The sequence below is a fragment of the Danio aesculapii genome, chromosome 12 (assembly GCF_903798145.1).
Source record: "Danio aesculapii chromosome 12, fDanAes4.1, whole genome shotgun sequence".
NCBI lineage: Eukaryota > Metazoa > Chordata > Actinopteri > Cypriniformes > Danionidae > Danio > Danio aesculapii.
This window is the reverse complement of record NC_079446.1, coordinates 12,070,333-12,095,423: the sequence shown is the minus strand read 5'-3', so window position 1 is coordinate 12,095,423 and position 25,091 is coordinate 12,070,333. Positions and strand designations below refer to the sequence as shown.

General features: G+C 38.2%; 2 protein-coding genes across 4 annotated transcripts in view; one reads left to right on the top strand and one right to left on the bottom strand.

The window, feature by feature from the left end:
* The window catches only part of heatr1 (HEAT repeat containing 1), a 77,333-nt gene extending 77,006 nt beyond the window's left edge, over positions 1-327 (bottom strand). For both annotated transcript variants that reach the window (XM_056469176.1, XM_056469177.1), the window contains exon 1: positions 245-327. The gene's annotated coding sequence lies outside the window, so the exon portion shown is untranslated. The remainder of the gene's footprint in view (positions 1-244) is intronic.
* A 3,501-nt stretch (positions 328-3,828) lies between these two features.
* Positions 3,829-25,091, top strand: part of ppp1r9bb (protein phosphatase 1, regulatory subunit 9Bb) — a 54,881-nt gene continuing 33,618 nt past the window's right edge. For both annotated transcript variants that reach the window (XM_056469696.1, XM_056469695.1), the window contains exon 1: positions 3,829-5,523. In XM_056469696.1, the coding sequence (XP_056325671.1) occupies positions 4,198-5,523 (1,326 nt within the window). In that variant the 5' untranslated portion in view covers positions 3,829-4,197. The remainder of the gene's footprint in view (positions 5,524-25,091) is intronic.

Here is a 25,091-nt window from a genome sequence, read left to right as displayed (position 1 = left end):
AATAATACACACGTCTCAAAAATGACATGAATATTTATTACACCAAAAACAGAGATAAACACATTTCTAATTATTCAAATGGTCTGTTTAGCATTGAATAGAGCGATGCTGTGAGTCTGGGATGCTAGCCTAGAACACTTTCTGTGTTTATCGTCAGGTTTTACAGGTCGTGCGAAATAGCTAACGATCAAATGTTGTGATATTTTCTATGCGTCCAGATACAACTGTAAGAATACTTCCATACCTTTGATTGTAGTTGTTATCGCACCAGTTTCCACGTGTGAATGAGTGTGCCAGTGTGCTTTTCGTCCCTGTTTTGCTTTTGGTAGCGGACAAATAATTTGATGTTGTACTGCCGCCTGGTGCATCGGAGGGTAAGCGGGGGTCAGTCTTGTGTTGTAATCTTGATTTAGTCTTTATTTTCATACAAACACGTTTACAGTTGAACCACAAAACTTAAAGTTTGCTAAATAAGTTCTTTGCTTTGTTCTGAGAAGAAAGAAGATCGCTGGTTTAAGTCCCGGCAGGACCAGTTAGCATTTCTGTGTGGAGTTTACGTGTTTTCTCTGTGTTGGCATGGGTTTGCTCCGGGTGCTCCGGTTTCCCCCACAGTCCGAAGACATTCGCTATCTGTGAATTGAATAAACTAAATTGTCCGTAGTGTATCTGTGTGAATGTGAGAGTGTATGGATGTTTCTCAGTACTGGGTTGCAGCCGGAAGGACATCCGTTGTGTTAAACATATGCTGGATAGTGGTGGTTCATTCTGCTGTGGTGACCCCTGGTGAAAAAAAGGGACTAAGCTAAAGGAAATTAATTAATGAATGAATTCGGAGGGTACATAAAATCTAAATATAAAGAAAATATATATGAAAAAATATTTAAAGTTGTAAATAATGTGCAATGGAGCGAATCAAATTTGTGTTTTGATATATTTGTAGGAATTTTATGAAAGCATCTTCATGGAACATAAATGTAGTGTAATGTAACGTATTTATACCTGCCATGCATATGCCATACCTGTCAACCCTTTCCCATATTTTCCAGTTCTATCCCGCTATCATCCCATGAAGGTATTTTCCTGTATTTCTCCCGTATTTTCAGTCTTTCTATGAAGGGTAACAATAAACATTAAAGAGCGATCCTCGCTATATGCAATACATTCCGCAAAACCACCAGGGACCGCTCCCAAGACAAGACTCTTAAATGTGAGTCTGTTCTGTGCTTTCGTTATATTTAGGCATTAAAACACTTTGAAATAAATATGAAAACGGCGGGATTCCCTTCATTTTCATTATAGGAGACGTCGCCCCTCATATGCAACCCTCAAAACAGTCACAAAGCGGTGCTTGACTGTCAGATAATGCGCTCCATAGTGATAAACAGATGCTGTTTCCCAAAAGGATTTCTGTGTAAACGTGATTTGCAGCGGAGCAAAAGTCTGCATTTTGGGTGTGTGCTTAAACAGACATATACACATAATATATAATAATAACATCTAAAGATGTTGATCGTGGTGTTTTTTTTTTTTTTAACCACAGCTAATTTTGTCCTAAATGAGCATAAACAGTTAGGAAAGCAGTCGAATGCTTTCATTTTAATGTTAGGTGTGTGCTTTTTTTAAAGTGACACCTTTGTTATTTAATGTAATCAAACAAAAAATCCAAAAAATGAGATTCATTCATTGCTCTTTATTCAGAATGTGTAAGTTATACAGTGAAGAAAAGATTAATGAGATTTGATAACACGATTCTGTTTCTTTATAATATCTATTCATTTTAATAGCTGAACTGTTTGCTAATTTATTTGCTGCTAATGTATACTTTTTATTTTTTCTTCTGTAAATAATAATAATAAAACATGTTACTGACAGTTTAACTGTTTAATTACAATTAAACAGCTCCAGATGAACATATTTAGTAATTCTGGGATTTTATTGGGGGGGGGGGGGGGGGGGGGGAGATCCCTTATTATGGTGGGCATATCCCTTATTTTCACATCCCAGTATGTTTTATATAGCGCATTTATTGTTAATGGCCATCCAAAGTGCTTCACAGTCATGAGAGGGGTCTCTCCATACCACCAGTGTGCAGCATCCACTTGGATGATGCGACGGCAGCCACAGGACAATGGCGCCAGTGTGCTTACCTCCCACTAGCTATTGGTGGAGTGGAGAGACAGTGACAGAGCCAATTCAGTGGATGGGGATGATTGGAAGGGCATGATGGTTAAGAGCCGAGAGGGAATTTGGCCAGGACACCGAGGTTACACCGGTACTCTTTACGAAAAGTTCCATGGGATTTAAATGACCACAGAGAGTCAGGACCTCGGTCTTATCTGAAAGACGGCGCCCACTGACAGTATATTTTCCCCTTCACTTTACTGGGGTTTTAGGACTCACACAGACCACAGGTTGAGTGCCCCCTGCTGGCCTCACTAACACCGCTTCCAACAGCAACCTAGTTTTCCCATGTGGTCTCCCATCAAGGTGCTGACCAGGCTCAGCCCTACTTAGCTACCAGTCTTGGGCTGCAGGGTAATGATGACATGATCTAATATTCTAATAATTTTTTTGGCTTAAAAGAAAAATCTATATTTATGACTCTCACAGTGTATTTTTTGGCTATTGCCCAAAATTTACCCTGCAGCAAAAGAATGATTTTGTGATTCAGGGTCTCAGTTAATAGTCTATTAAGAAGTTTCAAAGAATAATAGATAGAAATGCGGTATTAGGCGCAAATTATAGAAATGTATTACCGTTGTTGTGGAATTATGACAATGAATGTTGCAAAAAGAGAATACATAGTTTAATGTGTTTTATTACCTGTCTCTCTATTCAAACAGAACTCAGAACTCTCTTCAAAACTCAGACACAACACAATTGCCAAAAAAATCATCTTTCATCTGCTGTCTCATTTATGTGTACAATGACCAACAATTTAAAAAAATATATATATAATATAAGCGGGGCTGCACAGTGGCGCAGTGGGTAGCACGTTCACATCACAGCAAGAAGGTCACTGGTTCGAGTCTCGGCTGGGTTAGTTGGTGTTTCTGTGTGGAGTTAGCAGGTGCTCCGGTTTCTGCCACAAGTCCAAAGACATGCGGTATAGGTGAATTGAGTAGGCTTAACTGTCCGTAGTGTATGAGTGTGTATGGGTGTTTCCCAGTGATGGGTTGCAGCTGGAAGGGTATCTGCTGTGTAAAACATATGCTGGATAAGCTGCGTAAAACATATGCTGGATAAGCTGGCGGTTCATTCCACTGTGGCGACCCCAGATTAATAAAGGGACTAAGCCAAAAAGAAAATGAATGAACAAACGAATGAAAAATATAAGCGGCACAGTGGCTCAGTGGTTAGTACTTTCGCCTCAGGAGCTGGTGAATTTATTAAGCTAAATTGGCCGTAGTGTATGAGTTTGTAAGTGAGAGTGTGGGTGTTTCCCAGTGATGGGTTGCAGCTGGAAGGGCATCTGCTGCGTAAAACACATGCTGGATAAGTTGGTGGTTCATTCCGCTGTGCCAACCCCTGATAAATAAAGGGACTAAGCTGAAGGAAAATTAATGAATGATAATATAATATAATATAATATAATATAATATAATATAATATAATATAATATAATATAATCCATAAACCCTCCAACAAAACTGACGTGCCAGCACATGATTTATTGTTATTGTTATGTGTCAGGGGTGATTCGAAAAGCCTTGTGTGGGGAAATAAAAGTGTGACCCCATAAACATGACTGTGCTGAGAGGGTGTGAAAAGAGACGCGCTCTATGACCCTGTATCTCCTCCTGCGCTGCTGCAGCATCAGTGGGAAAGGCAGAATCTGCAGCTGACTACATCAAGAGATCAAAACGATCCGGATTAAAAACGCACAATCTGTCGCGCAAATCCAGGGCGCATCGCTGCTCCACTTTCTCCTTTAGTTTTTCGTAAACGCATGTGCGATTTAGAAATTTATCAGCGGGTTTTTTCCACAGACGGGAAGATGGTGCGTTGCTATAGCCATGCCGCTGCTGACGGACACTCCGCACGCATTCGTGGGCATTAATTCACCGCGCTCTTCTCCGTCATATTCCAGTGCACATTATTGTTCACCGGTGACGGGTTTATCCTGACAGAAACGTCTGGGTTAACGACTCAGAGATGCTGTTATCGCATCGCCTGGAAGAAGCTGCCTAACAGACCATGATGAAGACCGAATCCTCATCCTCCTCCAAGCCCGCGAGCAGCACCGCGCTCCGCAGCCCCTCTCCGCACCGCAACGCGTACGAGGCGGCGGGGATTCAAGCGCTGAAGCCGGCCAACGACATCTTAAATAACGGCGACGCGCAGGATGGCAAGCCGAAGCCCACTAGCCGCGGCCGCACGTACGGCTCGAACGTGCACCGCATCAAGAACATGTTCATGCAAATGGGCGCATCCTCACCCACCGAATCTGAAGACCCGCAGAGGGCAAACGGCGACGGGAAAGCGGTGCGTTTGACGCTCCCGAGGGCCGGCAGCCTGAACGAGAACGTGGACCACAGCGCGCTGCTCAAACTCGGGTCCAGCGTCTCCGAGCGCGTCAACCGCTTTGACGGCAAATCTGACGCGTCGCCCTGCAGGTACTCCAAGCTGCAGGAGACGCGGAAGATCTTCGAGCAGAACCAGGAGAAGCAGGCTGCGTCGAATCGCGTCCTGCTCAAGAAAGAGCGCGCCGCTGGATTTCAGGACGCGTCGCGTTTGGATGTGGTCGCGCGCTTTAATGGCAGCACGGAGTCGCTGGATAGCCTGGACGCGATCGGAGGCACCGGCGAGGCCGTGTCGCCCACCGTCAGCCAGCTGAGCGCGGTGTTCGAGCGGGCCGCCGAGCTGCGGAACAACCTGCACCGGCTCTCCAACACGCCCCCGCTGCCCTTGCCTCTGCGCGGCCGCGTTGGCTCGCTCAACTCCAAAATCATCTCCAAACGCGCTCGCGCCTCTCCTCTGGGGGCCAGCAGAGAGGATGGGGTTAACCAGCACCAGGAGGAACAAGACGGGAGGTTCAGCAGCCTTAACGGAGCCTCTGAGCTCCAGGACAGTCTCACATCGGTGGAAGAGAAGCAAACAGGAGATGAATGTAGTGCCAGTGAATTCGCGACTCAAGACTCCAAATGTAAGCCAGAACAAGCCAACGCCACAGAAGCTAAAGGTACTCTTATTTCAGCAGATCTCCACAGTTTAGGCAACAGTGGAGTCAGTTCTAATGGAGAGGCTGTGGAGAGGGACGCTGAGGATGGACGGTCAGTGGGGGTCAGTAAGACCGAGGATGATGATGGTACTCAGCAGAAGGGTTTCTCCACTGCTGATTTGGTGGATATCAGTGCCTACAGTGCTGTAGGAGAAGACTCTGCTGGCAGCCAGCTGGAGGATGAGGAGGAAGAAGATGAAGAGTATGAGCCAGAGTCCAGCTGCTCTGAGATTGCTGGATTACCTGCGGAGGAGGAGCCGCCCCCAAGCAGGAAAATTAAATTCAGTGTTCAACCCATTAAGGTGAGTTTACACCTCAAAGGAGTATTTCACCACAAATTAAAATGATGTCATCATTTACTCACCTTCAAAAAATTGCAAACTAATTTTTCTACTGGATGCAACTGTCCACCTATAGCATTTCTCAACCAGGGGCCTTTGCATTATTAACTTTGCATTGTTCATTTCCATTTCAATAACTATTATTTATGACCCTGGACAACAAAACCGGTCATAAGTTGGCATGGGACGATAACCGTTTTCAAGGTATATCACGGTTTGGAAAAGTCAAGATTTTAAATCCGACAAAATGATCTGTAATACCGTTCCTAAGATATGTGTAAGATTTTTTTATTTAGGTTTTTTTTTGTGTGTTTTAGGACAACAGTATCTCCAGCAGAAAAGATCTCCAAACATGCAATTTAAATGGTAAAGAAATCTGTGTTTTTGAAACAAATGAAGACAGCAGAAGTCAATGATTCATTTGAATTATTCAGCCTGACATGTTTACTTTTCCAAAATATTATCCAAGAGTTCACACTTAGCTGATAATCAATAAAGCGTAATTGGCATGCTGTCCCGGGAGAGAGCCCTGAGCTCGTAATAATGGCGATAGAATGATAGAATGAAAGATAGAATGGCGAGAGGGTAGTTCGAGCTCAGGTAGGTCTCGAGAACTCCCCTGCTTGTCGCCGTGAGAGAAGTGTAAACTAAGGTTGTCTTGGGTGATAATTTGGTTTAGTCGATTGGCTATGGTGTATGTTTTTGGACGGTGGGAGGAAACCGGGGAACCCGGGGGAACCAACGCGAACACAGGGAGAACATAGAAACTTCGCACAGAAACACCAACCTGCCCGATAGGAGGTTGGACCGGCGGTGTTCTTGCTGTGAGGCAACAGTGCTAGCCACTGGGCCACCGTGTCGCCCTATACGAAAAAAGGTGGGAAGTAGGGGTGGAGGGGGGGTATTTCAAGACAAAGAAAACTGGAGTGAAAAACTCTGGTTATTTATAATGCTTCCGTAATCATCTAATAGAGCTGATTACAGAGCTAATGAGGTGCCAGCCGTGTTGATCATAAGCATGTGATCCTCTCGAAATTATTTTATAAATAAACCACACTAAATGTTTCTCAAAATAAAATATTTTTTTAAAGGGGAAAAAAGTTTTAGTTTTTTTACCCAGACATTTAAAAAGAATATATTTTAGAGAAGTAATCACAATACTGGCTACGTGGTGGCGCAGTGGGTAGTACATTCGCCTCACAGCAAGATGGTTGCTGGTTTGAGTCCCTGCTGGGTCAGGTGTTTCTGTGTGGAGTTTGTGTGTTCTCCCCATGTTCGCGTGGGTTTCCTCCAGGTGCTCCGGTTTCCCCCACAGTCCAAACACATGCGCTATGGGTGAATTGTCCATAGTGTATGTGTGTGAATGAGTGTGTATGGATGTTTCCCAGTGATGGGTTGCAGCTGGAAGGGCATCTGGTGCGTAAAACATATGCTGGATAAGTTGGCGGTTCATTCCGCTGTGGCGACCCCAGATTAATAAAGGGAGTAAGCCGAAAGAAAATGAATGACTGAATAATCACAATACCATAAAACCCTGATATTTTTATCCAGGTTATCATACCGTCAGAATTTTATACCAGCCTATGCCATGTCATAAGTGTCAATTATTGGAAACAGTTTAACAATTGATGCATTACATAAAAGTCGATGAAATAAGCTTTCTATTGAGGTTAAATTTGTCAGGCTACAGGACAATATTTGGCCAAGATACTATTATTTGTAAATCTGGAATCTGAGGGTTAAACAATCTAAAAACGGAGAAATTAGTGTTCAAAGTTGTACAAATGATCAAATATTAAGTTTTGATATATTTACAGTAATAGATTTACTAAATATTTTAATAAATCCTGATCTTTACATAATATAATAATGACGAATAAAAGAAAAATCAATCATTTTGATACATACAATGTATTTTTAGCTTTTGTCAAAAACATACTTATACAACATAAGATTGATTTTGTGGTCACATGCAATTCTTCAAACCTTTTGAACTACAAAATAACGATGAATTAATTTAATACATCAATACTCCCTGTTTATGTTATTCAGATTTATCAGAATTGTTGAAGTGATTTTTAAAATACCCTTTATTGGGTTGTTTAAAGTCTATCGATCTCTAAAACTACCAACAAAGCCTTTTATAATATACATCAGTATCATAATACTAATCTATAACTTGTGTGCTATATTTTCCATGGCTTATGGAGTCATAAGATGGTTTTATGTGGGGAACACATAAAAATTTAAACAATTCACTGGAAAATATTCTCTTATGACACCACCACAGATCTCATAACCAGATATGAAATTCAAATGAGATTTGAGATGACAGAGGGAAACATTTTCTTATATATATATATATTTTGTATATTAATTCAACATTAGAAATATGGAAAGTTTGGACATCATCCATTTTTTAAATCAGATAATGTTTATGTATATACAATGCTTAGCATATATAAGTACGCTCCTCACAAATCTCTCTTTTAAATTCATATTTTTAATAGGAAACTATACAATATTATATTTGTGCATATACAGTAGATTAGTCAGTACTGAAGCCAAATCTGGAGCTAATCTAACAAAATAACTAACGATTATAGTCCAAAAATGAGTACACACAAATTTATATGTTATAGTAAAATTCATTCATTCATTTATTTTCTTGTCAGCTTAGTCCGTTTATTAATCTGGGGTCGCCACAGCGGAATGAACCGTCAACTTATCCAGCATTTGGTTTACACAGCGGATGCCCTTCCAGCCACAACCCATCTCTGCGAAACATCCACACACTCATTCACACTCATACACTACAGACAATTTAGCCTACCCAATTCACCTGTACCACATGTCTTTGGATTGTGGGGGAAACCAGAGCACCCGGCGGAAACCCACACTAACGCAGGGAGAACATGCAAACTCCACAGAGAAACTCGAACCAGCGACCTTCTTGCTGTGAGGCGACAGCACTACCTACTGCGCCACTGCGTTGCCCCTATAGGAAAATAATAAATACAAATATAAAAAATATGAAAAATTTAGTTGAAATTTTATAGGTTCTAATTTTTTTTGCTATATTTTGCTTGAATTGCATCATCTTTCAATTTCTAAATATGTTTGGTGACTAAAATAATATTTTAATAAATACATCTGTTTAATAACCTGTTTTGTTCAAACGCACCAAAATACATTGCCTATATTCAATGAGAAATGGATAAAAAATTCATTTTCAAAATGGGCTGTATTCAATTATGCTGAGAGCTGCATTAAAAAAGAATACTTGAATATTTATAATGAACTGTATTTAAAGAAACAAACTTTTATATTCTTTTACTTATTGAACATTTTAGATTTAGAACTACAGTATTTACAGTGAAGCCATAGATCCACCCATGTTCATCACAGAAAAAAGAGGAATTGTATGTAATATACAACAGAGATGTAGATTATAATAAAAACAATAATAGTGGTAGAATATGTTCATTATCACGATTGAAATAGGTCTGATGTAATCTCATTAATAACCAAAATTGTATTGTTTTCCTGCCGTCACTGACATTTATTTTAGCTGTGGTCTATTCCTAACTAATAATGTACAGCATGTAGAATTTCCAAGTAAGTTCAGCTGGAGTAGTTGGATCCAGCCATATTTTCAGGATCTTTTTTTTTGCAGCAGAATAACTGAGAGAACCATTGACTTCCATAGTAGGAAAAACAAATACTATGGAAGTCAATGGGTTTTCAGCATTTTTCAAAATATCTACTTTTGTGTTTAACAAAGGAAAGAAGCTCATAAAGGTTTAAAACAATTAAAGGGTGAGTAAATGCTGACAGAGTTTTCATGATTTTGGATGAATGATCTCTTTACTGTTCACTGGAGTGAGTGGCAGGGGTCTGGTTAGCCTAAAATGGTGGCCTGGGGACTGGTGTATGTGTTGAGCTGCAGTGAATGAATGAGTGGCATACATTTTATCGCTCCGGCTTTTATTCTTGGCTTCTCTAGATGCCTTGGTGGCTGTTTTCTGTAGAGTCTACTCAGACTGAATGAGCTGATATAACATAATCCAGACTGTCAGTCCGTTTGTCTTGGCATCTCTTTCTCTCGCAAGCGCTTCCTCTTTTTGATTTGGTGTGACATTTGTCCTGGGCAAACGCTGACCTGTCGCTGACATCCATGACTGATGTAATAAACACACCTCTGACAATATGTCGGATCAGCTCAGCTGGCCTGCTGGATGGAGATCAGGATGAGGTTAGGCAATTCATTTTCTTTTCAGCTTAGTCCCTTTATTGATCAGGGGTCACCACAGCGGAATGAACCGCCTTGTTGGCAATTGGCTGTTTAAAAATCGAAATATGCACATACACATCACATACAGTTGAAGTCAGAATTATTAGCCCCCCTGAATTATTAGCCCCCCCGTTTATTTTTTACCCAATTTCTGTTTAACAGAGAGATTTCTTTAACACATTTCTGAACATAATAGTTTTAATAACTCTAAATAAATAGTTTTCTAATAACTGATTTATTTTATCTTTGCCATGTCATTTAAAGGCCTTACTAGGTTTATTAGATTAACTAGGCAAGTTAGGGTAATTGGGCATGTTATTGTATACCGATGGTTTGTTCTGTTGATCTGGAAAAAAATAGCTTAAAGGGGCTAATAATTTTGACCATAAAATGTTTTTTTTATTTTTTATTATTATTTTTATTATTTTTATTATTATTATTAAGACTTTCCGCAGAATAAAAAAAATATTATCAGACATACTGTGAAAATTTCCTTGCTCTGTTAAACATCTTTTGGGAAATATTTGAAAAAAAAAAAAAATTTCAAAGTGGGCTAATAATATAACTGCTGGGTAAATATGTTTATATATAATAACATTAACTGTTAAAAGCTAGTACTTACTAACAACTTAAGTAACTAATAGCTTTAATCAGTTAATGTTATTATAGATAAACATAGAACTGACATACTTACCAATGACAGCATAAGGGATAGCTCACCCAAAAATGAAAATGTGCTCACTGTTTACTTTTTCCACAAACGGGTTGCCTTATATCTGTTGAACACAAAGGAGGATATTTTGAAAAATGTTAGAAGTCAGTAACCATTGACTTTCATAGCAGAAAAAACAAATATTGAAGTCAATGGTTACTAGTTTTCAACATTTATCAAAATATCTACTTTTGTGTTCAACAGAAACCCATTTGAAAAGTCAAACGCAGAAAGTCAAACCCTTTTGGAACAAGTGGAGTGTGAATAAATGATGACAGACATGTCAGTTTTGGGTGAACTATATCTTTAAAAATACTTTTAAAAACAGTAATTTGATTCAAAAGTATTATTATAATTTATGGATTTTCTAAACCCAATTAAAATACATTTATGTTTAATTTTGTTTAACTTTGTTTAAATTATATTAAATACAATGTTTTTTAAAATGAATGTAACATTTTGAGTTTGAGAAAAGCGCATTACAAATAAAATTGGTTATTATTATTATTAGTCAATGAATATATATATATACTAACTATATATACTATATAAAAATAATAACTTGCCTAATAACCCTAACCTGCCTAGTTAACCTAATTAACCTAGTTAAGTCTTTAAAATGTCACTTTAGGCTGAATACTAGTGTCTTGAAATATATAGTAAAATAATATGTACTGTTATCATGGCAAAGACAAAATAAATCAGTTATTAGAAATTAGTTATTAAAACTATTATGTTTAGAAATGTGTTGGAAAAAAAAATCTTCTCTCCGTTAAACAAAAATTAGGGAAAAAAATAAACAGCGGGGCTTATATTTCAGGGGGGCTAATAATTCTGACGTCAAGTGTATATACTTTTTTATGATTAAAGAGTACAGCCAAATTTGCCAAGAAATAAAAATAAATCAAATATATAAACAAATTAAATAAAATTATTGTTCAATGTGAATAAACAATATATTGATTGAATTTTAGTTCATTCAAATGTTGAACTGCATTTTATTTTAAATGTCATTTCTCAAATGTCTTTTATTTGTAATTGCCTATTTCTAATGAAAAAAAATTAAGTTTGGTTAAATTTATTGGGACAATTTGAGGCACAGAAACACATTTTATCACATTGCAAAAGTAAAATAAACTGTATCTGATCTTAACTGATCTGTGAAGTAAACATTTTGTTGTCTTTTGAGGGCACTTCAGATCATTTTAAAGGGCACTTTATCTCCAAGACTAAAAAGGGCATGTGCACTGCACAGGTTGAGCCCTATGTGTGCACGTCCCTGCTAAAAATGCTTTTGCACTTAATTTATTTTGGTGCTTGTACTTGTTTAAAATGAGCTGAAAACACAATTCTTGATTAGTTTTTGGGAAAACCTAATAGTTTTATGTTCAATCCACTTACATTTGAACACAACTTAATCAGTTTGTGTTGGGTCAACATGAAGGAACTGTGTGAAACTGAGTTCCAACATTATTACAGTGTGCTAAAATACATTTACGTAACTCCATTGTTAGATTAACACGATCATCTTAAACTATTCATTCATTCATTTTTTTTCGGCTTAGTCCCTTCATTAATCAGGGGCCACCACAGCGGAATGAACTGCCAACTTATCCAGCACATGTTTTGTGCAGCGGATGCCGTTCCAGCCACAACCCAACATTGGGAAACACCCATGCATTAATACACATACCCTACGGCCAATTTAGCTTATTCAAGAAACCCACGCGAACACAGAGAAAACATGCAAACTCCACACAGAAATGCCAACTGACCCAACCGAGGCTCGAACCAGCAACCTTCTTACTGTGAGGCGATCATGCTACCCACTGCACCACTGTGACGCCAACCATCTTAGACTATATACCTAAATATAAATGTTCATTAAGTAATAATGAAAAAAGCGTGAACCTGAGCTCTCAAGATGCATTTGAGAGAGAGAGAGGTGTGAATCCTTCAGATGCAAAGAACGCAAAAACATGATTCGACCTCTCCTGTATGTGATAAGAGTAAAAATAGCTGACCTATGAATAGAAAGCGAGTGGTTGATTTTGTTGTGTATATGTCAGTATCATTGATAGCTAGTAAAAACCCACAGAGAAACAGAGGCTTGTTCGAGGCTCTTTGTGAGAACCAAACTCACAATCATCCTGCACTCTGTTAATGATTGCTGAAGAGAAAAGAGGAATGCAGATGCATGTTTAAAAGAGAAAGGGAAATCAATGTAACGCCACCAGGAGCTGGGTCAGATTTCATAGAAAAAACTGAATTGACATTCCTGTTGTTGTTTCAAAGAGGTATGATTTCCTTTTTCTGTGGAAATGCAAAAGGAGATGTTTAGCAGTATATGCAAAAACATATGGAGCTAGATTAGTCCCAATAATAATTCACACAAACAATTAAGAGGTGATTAGTGCAATATAGGCTCATTCTAAAAACGTAGCTCTATATACATTTCTGGAGATTGCGAATTACGTAGCCAGAAGTATGTATGGCTGCATTTCGTCTTTAAAATGAAGGCTATGGGACGGTATGACATCGTTCCTTTTTGTGCTTACCAGCTGACTGCCTACCCCATATGGATGTCTTTCCCGCTGTTACCAGTTTGTCCAGTTAGCTCGCAAGGTATGTTTGCAGACTTGAGACGCAGAAAGAAGTTGACCACGACAATGGGGTTTGAGTCTGGCAAAAAACGGTTCCAGAAAAGACAGAAACAGAAGCTAAAAAATAAAATGAACAAGTGAATAACATGGTGAGAAGTGGTAAAATCTGAAAATGTGGGCTTTTTTTTCTGGATTGTTTTTTTGGTTGGGTTTAGGGAAGGGGGTGGGCGGGTCAATCAGTGCTTTTGAAAACACTATCGGTTGGGTTTAGGGGAGGAGGAGGGTGGGTCAGTTGATCGGTTATTTAGTCAGTCAGTCAATAGCGGCCTCTGGTGGATTTGAATGAGAACAGCAGGTGAGAATGGCACTCGCGAGAGAAATTTGAGATCTGTAAAAGCGTAAACAGCGTCCTCTGGTGGATTCGCGAAAACAAAACCTGCAAAAAAACATAGCTCCTACGACATATTTTCCGCACTCCAGAAATGTATTTCGCGGTACATTTTCAGAATGAGTCTGGTTTGATAAGTTCATTTCAAATGCTATAGAGCATTCATATTTTAGCACCACTAACTGGACATTTCATTGATGAACATCTATGATATATATGTAAACCAATCTAAACATTAGCATAGTATTTCAGAGAAAAAAGTACTTAACAGTCATTGTTAACAATTTCCTGGAGAATCTACAGTAATTTACTGCCAGCAGTACTGTAATAATACAGTAAACGCTTTAAAATACAGTAACATTACATAACTGGCATGGTGGCTCAGTGGTTAGCATTGTCGCCTCATGACAAGAAGGTTTCTGGTTCGAGTTGGCATTTCTGTTTGGAGTTTTCATGTTCTCCCCGTTTTGGCGTGGGTTTCTTCCAGGTGCTCTAGTTTCCCCCACAGTCCAAAGACATGTGCTATATACAGTATAAATTAAATAAACTAAACTGGCTGTAGTGTATGATTGTGTGAATGAGTGTGTATGGGTGTTTCCCAGTACTGGGGTGCGACTGGAAGGGCATCCGTAAAACATATGCTGGAATAATTTGCAGTACATTCCACTGTGGCGACCTCTGAAATAGAGACTAAGCTGAAGGAAAATGAATGAATTAATGAATACTACATAACTGTCATAAGTATGATACAGTTCATATTACAGTAAATTATTTAAAAGTTGCCATACTGTGATACATAATTTGTATATAAAAAAATACATGATATAGAATTTTGTGATTATTTTACACAACAATGATGTACTAAAATTGTAGAAAGAAGTACCAAAAAAGGATCTTTCTCAGAAGTTATTATGGAAAGAAAAATATCTTTGTACTCATTTAAAGTACAGTAGCAAACATCCTCTTTTATTTCAATCATTCATGCAGTTGTTAACCTAAGTCTCTTTATAGGTGTCTTAAGTAGAATTATTGTTCCATCTATGCATTTCTGATATACACAGACAACAACATTGTCAAAAAAATATTTTTCACAGTGCTAATAAAAACAGAAAACATTAAGTTGGTTTCCTCATTAAATTTCATTAATAACATCACAAACACAAACTTCCCTCCATTAAATCCAGCTCCTTTTAAAGGTTTCTAGTTTGTTTTGGGAACTATTCTATTGGGAGATAGTGGTTTTAACATGCCATCAATGGAAGGCATCACCCACAGGGACAATTAGAGTTTCCATTAAAAGCAGTGCAATTCCCATTGTAATCATTAAAACCACTACAAATGATGGTTATTGTTAGTTTCTTAGTGATGGCTCTGTTCAAAATCCTGCTGTGCCATAAAGCGCCACTTTTAATTTTCTGTTCAATTCAGTCTTTATTAAACCCTAGAGTGGAACAATATGTACTGTGCATCTTTTAATAAATAAGACAGAAGACTATGTTTTGTGTGAAAGTTGTGTGAAAGACTACATTTAGAGTTTGAAAAAGTATACAATTCACAATTTCAGAAATGAATGAATGAATGAGTGATAGAATAAGTATAATGTACTTTCAGTATTACTAGCTGGGCTTTCCATCCTAACATGAAGCAAATCTTTTTAAAGTTTGCAAAAAATAAGAAAAAAATGCCAATTAGGTGCGAATCTATCTAGTTGTTTAAATGGCTGACAGATGCATTTCCATCTCCTATTATTCACAAAAAGAATTCAAAAATAACAAGTCCAAAATCACCTCAAGCAAGCTTAATTTTTCATGCAATACTTCAAAATGTGCATTAACATTAGCATTATCATTAAAGGTGACATCGAATGTCCATTTTGCACAACTTGATTTGATTATTTAGGGTCTTAGTAAAAATTCGATGGGCCTTATTATACACCTGGCGCAATAAGGCACAAGATGTGTTCGGCATGATGTGTTGCTATTTTCAGACCAGCGCAAACCTAATTTTCACATTTTGCGCCACATTGTTTAAAAAGCGAATCCATTTGTGCCACTTTGTGGACTCATGGGTGTGCTGGTCTATAAAGGAGGTGTGTGAAGGTGCATTGTTGGCGCATTGCTGTTTTGAAAAATTGAAGTAGACTGTGCCAAAACACTATAAAAGTATAAAGCCATCACCCTTTCAACTCTTTTTCTATTGAATTGCAGCCCCTGGGGTTATTACGCTAGATTAATGACACAGCAATAGTGTTAGTTGCAACAGATTAATTTTACAGTACAATGGTAAATTTAACACCTTTACAGCACTCATATACATTACAAATAAAGGCCATGACCAGGCCCCTGGGCACAATGTCTTGCAGGCCCCCTACCTGGTCACACCCCTATTGTTAAATAAAAAAATAAGAATAACAAAATATTTAAAAAAATAAAACTAATCTATAATGTATTGCCCGCGTTTTTTTTAAAGTAAACAATATACGGTACGTATATTTCTAGTCTACAGAAATTTTACTAATTTTTAAAGCATTTAAAGCATCCTTTAAAAAAAATATACTAATACAACTAGTGAAAATTAATGGACTGAAGCAGTACAAAAACTTATATTTAAGGGTATTTTTAATGTATAACTTCTACAAACTTATAATGCATGTGGTTTGGATATAACACCTCTCCAATCCAGCTCTATGAATCTGAGTCTTCTATAATACAAACACTTATTAATGATTCCTACTTGTCTTCCACGTGATGAAGAGTAGGCAAAATCTGATATGGGGGAAAAAAGAAGAATGAGTTCATCAGACGCTGGATTCGAATCGGGTTCATGATTGATCGCGTCAAAACATGTTGCCACTCACGCTGCTGTTTGTTGCTCTCTTTAGTTATGTTGTCTCTGTCAATCAAAGGTGATTGGCAGGAATCACTCAAGTAGCTCATTCCAATGAGGTGCGCTATTTGCGATAGCCTAAATAGACACTTTAAAATCGGCATCCCCCCCCCTCGCAGGGGCCCAAGTGCGCACGGGCCCCTGTGCCTGTGCCCATAATGCCCATTGGTTAATCCGGCCCTGGCACGACTGAACATAGAGGCTCCGGTAGTCTCCAAAGATAAAACAAGTATAGTCTTGTGCTGTATAGTCTTGTGCCACTATTTTTATTAGGCATGGGCCGGTATAAGATTCTGACAGTATGATAACCTTGGATAAAAATATCACGGTATCACGGTATTGTGATTACTGCTTGGAATATATTCTTTTTAAATGTCTGGGTAAAAAACAACAATTTTTTCCCTCTTTAAAAACAATAAACTTTATTTTTTGAAAGATTTAAAATATTTTGTAACAGTAAACATGTCAGGCTAAATAATTAAAATAAATCATTGACTTCTGCAGTCTTCATTAGTTTCAAAAACACTGATTTCTTTCCTTTTTAAAATGACATCCTTGGATATCTTTTCCGTTGGAGATACTGTTGTCCTAAAAAAATGTTAATAAAAATGTATACACATACCTTGTAAACGGTATTACAGATAATTTTGGTGGTTTCAATACCTTGACTTTTCCAAACCGCGATATACCTTGAATACGGTTACCGTCCCGTGCCTAATTTTCATTAAGTGAGGCTAATATTAAACTAAACAAATGAATACTGACTACAAAAATTATGTGGTTTTTAGACTGTTGCACTTTTTTGTGTTGTCAGTAAGCTCGTTCATATAGTTCCTACTGGTGTGTGTGCACCGCTGTGTGCAATGTTTGTATGTTTATAACCCCCTCCAAGGATAGTGGAGGTCACAAGTCACTGGAATTGTTATTTTAGGGTCACGAGCTGAAGGTATCATTCAAAAAAACAAAACACCTGCGAAGAAACTAAAAACAGAGGAACATAACATAACCTACTGCCAGCTAGTTTTTTAGAAGTGTTATTTAAGAGCAACACAAACAGCACGCAGAAGTATAAATGCACAGCTACGCACAAGACAACAAATGCACCGTGGGTCACGACGATCGCTCAATGCAGCAGTATACAAGCCCTTAGCCAATTTGAGATATGTTTGCAAAAAAGGGTAGAAGAAGAGTGGAGTCCATTGGTTGCTTGGAGGCAGGCAAATGTAAAAAAAGGTTGCTGATTACATATAAAAACGCACACATTTCAAATAGGTCAAATATGGCATATAAATACATTCATTCATTCATTCTCCTTTAAATTAATCTCTATTTCAGAGGTCATCACAGCGGAAAGCCAACTATTCCAGCATTTGTTTTGGAAGCAGATGCACTTTCAGCCGCAACCCAGTATTGGAAAACAGCATCACACTTTTTTACTCACACACACACTCATACACTACGGCCAATTTAGCCTACACAATTCACCTATAGTGCATGTCTTTGGACTGTGGGGGAAACTGGAGCACCCGGAGGAAACCCACATGAACACAGGGAGAACATACAAACTCCACACAGAAATGCCAACTGACTCACCCAGGGCTCGAACCAGCGACCTTCTTGCTGTGAGCCAACAGTGCTAAGCACTGAGCCACTGTGTCACCCCAAATAAATAAATACATTCATTCATTTATTTATTCATTCATTCATTCTGGCATAGTCCCTTTCTTAATCTGGGGTCACCACAGCTTATCCAGCACATCTTTTACACAGAAGATGCTCTTCCAGGGCAGAACCCAACACTGGGAAACACCCTTACACTTATGCACACACTTACATACACTACAGCCAATTTAGCTTATTCAGCTCACCTATAACGCATGTCTTTGGGGGACCACACAGAAATCCCACCTGACCCAGCTGGGGCTCAAACCAGTGACCTTCTTGCTGTGAGGCGATTGTGCTACCCACTGCGCCACCGTGCTGCCCGTGCTGTTTTGTTAACTTTTCTGAGCTGGTAGACACGGCAGAAAACTAACTAAACACAAAAGAACTCAATTAAAAGTTAACATTTAAAACTGGATCAACTTATACAGGATTTACCAATTTTTTGGGGGGTAACAAGCTTAAACAAACAAATTAAGTTGGACATTAATAAATTGAATTTGTTTGTTTAAATTTAGCACATATTCATTGTTTGCAAGCACTTACCCTAAAAATGTAGTAAATCCAATTAATTATTATTTTTAAATATAATTTATTTCTAGACTCTTTAATTAGACTTGTTTAATTAAGCTGAAAAAACTAAAGTTATTTAAGTTTTCACATTTTTTTTCAGTGTAGATTGAATAAAACAGTTTTTCAGGCTTTGGTTCTCAATCTGGAGTCTTTGTGAAGCGTTTCTCACTGGTGTGTGAGATCATACAGAGGCTGCAGGCCGAGGAGACAGCATTCAGTCACTGCCAAGCTGCGGCTGCCTTTGTGTTGGTCAGTAAGTGGCCGTGTCACTCTCTCCATCTCTCTCTCTCTTTCACTCCTTCTGTCCCCTTTTCACCCCCTTTCTTATTTGCGGACCGAGTTTGGGACAAAGTTTTCTCCGTAAATGAATTTAACAGCTCTCCTTCAAACACAAGGCCTGTTGTGCTGGCTGTGGCGTTGGGTCTTTATTAAAGCTCTCTCTCTCTTTAGGCTGGAGAGTTCGAGGTTGACCTATGAGGCAGATCTCACACTAACCGCTTTGTTCTCGTTTTCTTCCCTCTCTCTCTGCCCCTCTTTCAGTTGCTCACTTCTTCTTTTGGTGTTTATTTGAGGTGAACATTTTCATTTAAGCTCATGCATGATTCTTTTCGATTTTCATCTTCCAGGAATTTTGCGACTGCCAGATCAGTCATTTGAATTCATTTTTTTTTCACTCATTTCTCTTTGGATCCGTGGCTTGGCAGTGCTTATAAATAGCAGTATTGTCGCTGTCAGCCTCCCCTGGACAGCGTTCTGCACACCAAACACTCAATTTTCCTTTTTTTCCCCCTTCTTTCTATCTCTGTCACAGTTACGTGTTTTATCTCTAGAAGGTTAAAAAATTGTTCAAACATTCTAGTCTTAAATCAGTAAATGTTATTCTACATATTATCTGGCCACTTTATTAGGTACACCTTACTAGTACCTGTTTAGACCCACTTTTGCCTTCAGAACCGTCTTCCTTCCTCGTGACATCGATTCAACAAGGTACTGGAAATATTCCTCAGAGATTTTGGTCCATATTGATATGATAGCATCACGCAGTTGCTGCAGAATTGTTGGCTGCACATCCATGATGTGAATCTCTTGTTGCACCTCATCCTAAAGGTGCTCTATTGCATTGATGTCTGGTGACTGTGGAGGCCATTAAAGTACAGTGAACTCATTGTCTTGCTCAAGAAACAACTTTGAGATGATTAGAGCTTCATGACATGACACCTGGTGTGGTCTTCTGCTGCTGTAGCTCATCTGTCTTAAGGTTGGATGTGTTAGAGATGCTCTTTTGCATACCTCGGTTGTAACAAGTGGTTATTTGGGTTACTGTTGCCTTTCTATCAGCTCGAACCAGTCTGGCCATTCTCCTCTGACCTCTGGCATCAACAAGGCATTTCTGCTGACAGAACTGCCGCTCACTTCATATTTTCTCTTTTTCCAAGAACACACTTGCGTTCTTGTGAAGACCGGTCTTACCAGGTCACCTTGGAAGAACAAACTCGAGACCGCGAGAACAGAAAATGCGTCCTGTGAGAAATGAGATGCTGCGTTCTTCCTGATGGTCACGTAAAATTCATACATTTTTAATGGTAAATTATTTAAACATCACAGCATTCATACAATGATTTATTGTTTTTCCCCTTTTCAAAATATATACTCTGCATAAAGCCTTTACAAATATACATTGCACAATATAAAAAAACTGATTTTAATACGAATTTCAGCAAATAAACACCCTTAATGTGTTCATTCCTTTATTAAGATTATCATGGTAATGTTTATATTCACCGTTTCATTTAGGGAAACTCCTGAGATAAATAAGTCATATCTCTGAACTTTAATAATAACCCTATATAAAATGCTGCGCTTTCAACCTCTAGTCGCAATGACTTCTGGTAATTCTAGAGCGAGTTCGGTGCTCAAGTCTGCATCGGTGGGTCCTCAATATCAAGAACACATCTGGGAACTTTCACGCTTCCTTTGTTCTTGCGGTCTTGAGTATTGGAACTGAAATTTGGCAGCTGATGATGAAGTTACACGAGAACACGAGGACGCAAGATCGCTGAAGAACACAAACACATATTAAGAAACAGCCAGTGAGTGTTAGTAACTGGACGTGACGCTTCCTGGTGACATGTAGCCGATCTGCAAATCACAGCACATTATGTTAGCTGACCAATCACAGCCTCCTGAGGGTGGGCTTTCGGAGGAACTAGGAAATATGTCAGTCGTTTTCATGTTAGCTGACTAGCTGTATATAATCAAAGTAAGAAATATGATAAAATAACGGGATTTTCTACAAGTGAAGCATGAGCACACATTGCTTTCCATTTTATAAACACAACTATGCGTTTAAAATTTAAGCTTTAACTAGGAAAATCATCGTAATTCTTTAATCATTTTTGAGCAAGATTCTAATGTCTAATCTGATTTTAAAATCTATGTTCAATGATCAGTGATCATACATTTAATCATTTGAATATTTTAGATTGGTTTTAAACTGAAATTAAAAAACCCCACACAAAGACAGCAATACAGCACCCTACAATGTACAATGGCTCATCCTATGGTACAACCATAGACTGTAAAAGATATGGACGTAGTATCTGTGATGTCACCCATAGGTTTCTGAACAATGCAAAAGAAGCTACAAGTAGGCGCGGCCAACCATCACCATTTTGTTCATGCGTCATTGCACCGACCGCGGGATACCAAACAAGGGCAAAGAGGCGGAGCGTGAGTGGCGATCCAGACTCATGCTGGCATTTTGCTTAGACCTGGCTTAGACAGACTTTTCTTTGGGAGAAACACTTAATACTTTATTACCAACGACTCGTTTGTGTTCTGACCACATGTGCTTGATTGTACACTATATCAATAAAGTGTTTAGACTTTTAAAAACACTGTTGTAATACATTGAGCCACTAAAAATTGTTCTTATGACATTTTTCTACAGGAGGAAAACGCAAATTACTTCCAAACACTTAAAATATAGTCTGTGTGAGTAAATGGTATGCTAGTTATAAAATCCAGGCATAACACTGTATGACAACGCTTCAGATGATTGTTTTTTAGCCTACAGTTAATCAATCTGTCAGATTCTGGAGTGCTTTACAGGTCTAAATTATCCTAAATAACACAAATACATTTATAGAGATGGTATATAAGTATATAATTTCACTTACCTGGGAAATGGAGGCAACTTGAACGATTTCTGAGCACAATTAAGTGCACACAGCATGCTATAGTGTCTGATCATTGTAGGAAATAATTCCAAAAGGCAAATGACTGTAAAGAAATATTAAACAAAACAAATATGCAGAGCTCAGCGGCTAATCTGCTGGAATCAGCTGAGGGGACGAGACAGCGAGCAGCGAGACCTAGCTGTCACTCAAGTGGCCACGCCCTTAATTATGTAGACTCAATAAAAATGAATATATATATATATAATATTAAATATTTAATAATAGTAAAAATTCTACATATAAATATATATATTCATTCATTTTCTTTTCGGCTTAGTCCCTTTATTAATCTGGGGTTGCCACAGCGGAATGAACCGCCAACTCTTCCAGCACGTTTTTACGCAGCGGATGCACTTCCAGCCGCAACCCATCACTGGGAAACTCATACACACTCATTCGCACACATACATACACTATGGACAATTTAGCCTACCCAATTCACCTGTACCGCATGTCTTTGGACTGTGGGGGAAACCAGAGCACCCGGAGGAGTACAAGCAAACTCCACACAGAAACGCCAATTGATCCAGTTGTGGCTCGAACCAGTGACCTTCTTGTGATGAGGTGACAGCACTACCTACTGTGCCACTGCGTCGCCTATATATATATATATATATACTTTGCAAAAGTTTTAGGCCAACATTAAATCGGTTTATTGATGGTATGAGATTTATTCAGGGTGCAAAAATTATCTTTCAGTTGATGCATGGTTTGTTAGGATAGGAGTTATGTTAGTTAAGAGTTTGTTATTTTGGTTTAATTGTTTAAGATATATGAGACAATGTTGACGAGGAGCTGTTTGTCCTGATTTGAGCTGCATTTCTACCAGTGTTCATTTATTCATTCATTTTCTTTTCGGCTTAGTCCCTTTATTAATCCGGGGTCGCCACAGCGGAATGAACCGCTGAACCGGAGTGAACTTATCCAGCACGTTTTTACGCAGCGGATGCCCTTCCAGCCGCAACCCATCTCTGGGAAACATCTGTGAACACACTCATTCACACTCATACGCTACAGACAATTTAGCCTACCCAATTACTCTGTACCACATGTCTTTGGACATGTACTGTGGGGGAAACCGGAGCACCCGGAGGAAACCCACGCGAACACAGGGAGATCATGCAAACTCCACACAGGAATGCCAACTGACCCAGCTGAGGCTACCTACTGCGCCACTGTGTCGCCTTCTACCAGTGTTGTTAGCAATATTGTCTGAATTGATGGAATTGTGAATGTTGAAATGTTGAATCCATTATGCCATTCCTTCTGGAAAGGACTTCAATGGTAATAGTTTTCATTGTCAGCATAATAATGATCCGCTAATTGCAGTGAAATCCTATTTGGGGAAAGAAAACAACTGATGAAATACAGGCAATGATGAAATGGCCTTCACAGGGTCCAGACCTGATTATTATAGAGACTGATTGATTATATATTGTGCAAAAGTCTGGTAACACTTTATTTTGATGGTACATTTGCGTATTAATAGACTGTCTGCTTAATATCTGTTGAGAAACTTTGCAAGTACATGTCAATTTACACTAACCCTAACCCCAACCCTAACCTAACAGTCTACTTATAATCTAATGAGAATTAGTTGGCATGTAGATGCAATGTAACTTAAATTCAACAAACGGACTATCAAAATAAAGTGAAAATAAAGTAGTGCCCATGACTTTTGCACGGTACTGTGTGTATATATATATATATATATATATATATATATATATATATATATATATATATATATATATATATATATATATATATATATATATATATATATATCACAAAAGGTGCAGACAGCCTAGAACTGTCTGTGAGTGAGTCAGGGGACGTTCCTCACACCTCGGCTCCTGAGGGACCGTACAGCTAGAAGTGTGACTGTACTAACATCAAGGTGGCTTTGTCCTACTTCACATTCCAGCATCGTGCACCTTCTAACCCAAATCAAATACTCTAGCTCAAGTATGCTTTTAATGCACTTTGGCAATACGATTTCCATCATATTTAATTAGAACAGAGAGGTGTATATTTATAAGCCATGCACATAAATTGTATTTGAACAGCGGGAATGGTTATTCATCCATCACTCATCACTCAATCTCAGCGTATCATTAGGATAAAATCCAGCTTGCTTCACAGTATCTCACCATATTACTGAAAAAGCCCGAGAACAGCAGGAGATTGATGATGTTTACTGCTTAAATTTGATAATGTTTTTTTTGTCTGCCTTGTTTTTGCATATGTAGCCCTGCACCACAAAACCAGTCGTATGTTGCATGTGTATATTTTTGACAATAGCCAAATAGTATTTACATTATTCAAATGAATCAAAATGAATGATTTTTATTTAATGCGAAAAATCATTAGAATATTAAGTAAATTTCATCTTATATGAAGACATTTAGTAAGTGTCCTTTCGTAAATCCACCAAAATTTTAACTTTTGATCAGTAATATGCAATGCTAAGAATGGATTTTGGTCAAATTTTAAGATGATTTTCTCAGTATTTAGATTTTTCTTTAACTTTCCGATTCCACATTTTCAAACATAGTCATTTCTCAGCCAAATATTGTCCTAAAATACATCAATGAATATATGTATAAATCTCATTTTCAAAAAATTGACGCTTATGACTTTTCTGTGGTCATTGGTCAAACATTTGGTCTAAAACTTTTGTTTGTGTCTTATGTTTGTGATGCGGCCAGAAATTATGAATGTCAAGTCTCACAGTTTATTACATAGGCTTTAGGACTTAACACATAGAGTTAGAGACTGATGCTGAAACATTGTAACATCAAAATGTAGACATTACATATTTACTCTCTTTAAAATCACAATATTCTTATAAATCTGGTATAATTGGTCGAAGGTTCATATTTTTAAATCAATCAAAGGCAAAGTTTATCCAAAATTGATTGTACTCATTATTTACGCCCATCATGAAGCATTTTTTGAGGTAGACTTGAACCGAAAAAGGAGGGTTTCATGGCCTTTTAACCAGCATTTTTTTGCAGTAAATAACTACAATTGCAGCAAAGTCTAACAGTTTGTGACCATTTTTTTCCCACATTGTGAGAAAAGGAATATTAAAGAGAAAGCAGTGGGCGTGGCTTGTTTTTCTACTGCGAGATGATTGGATGTGATAAAGTAGAAATTTTATTCTGAA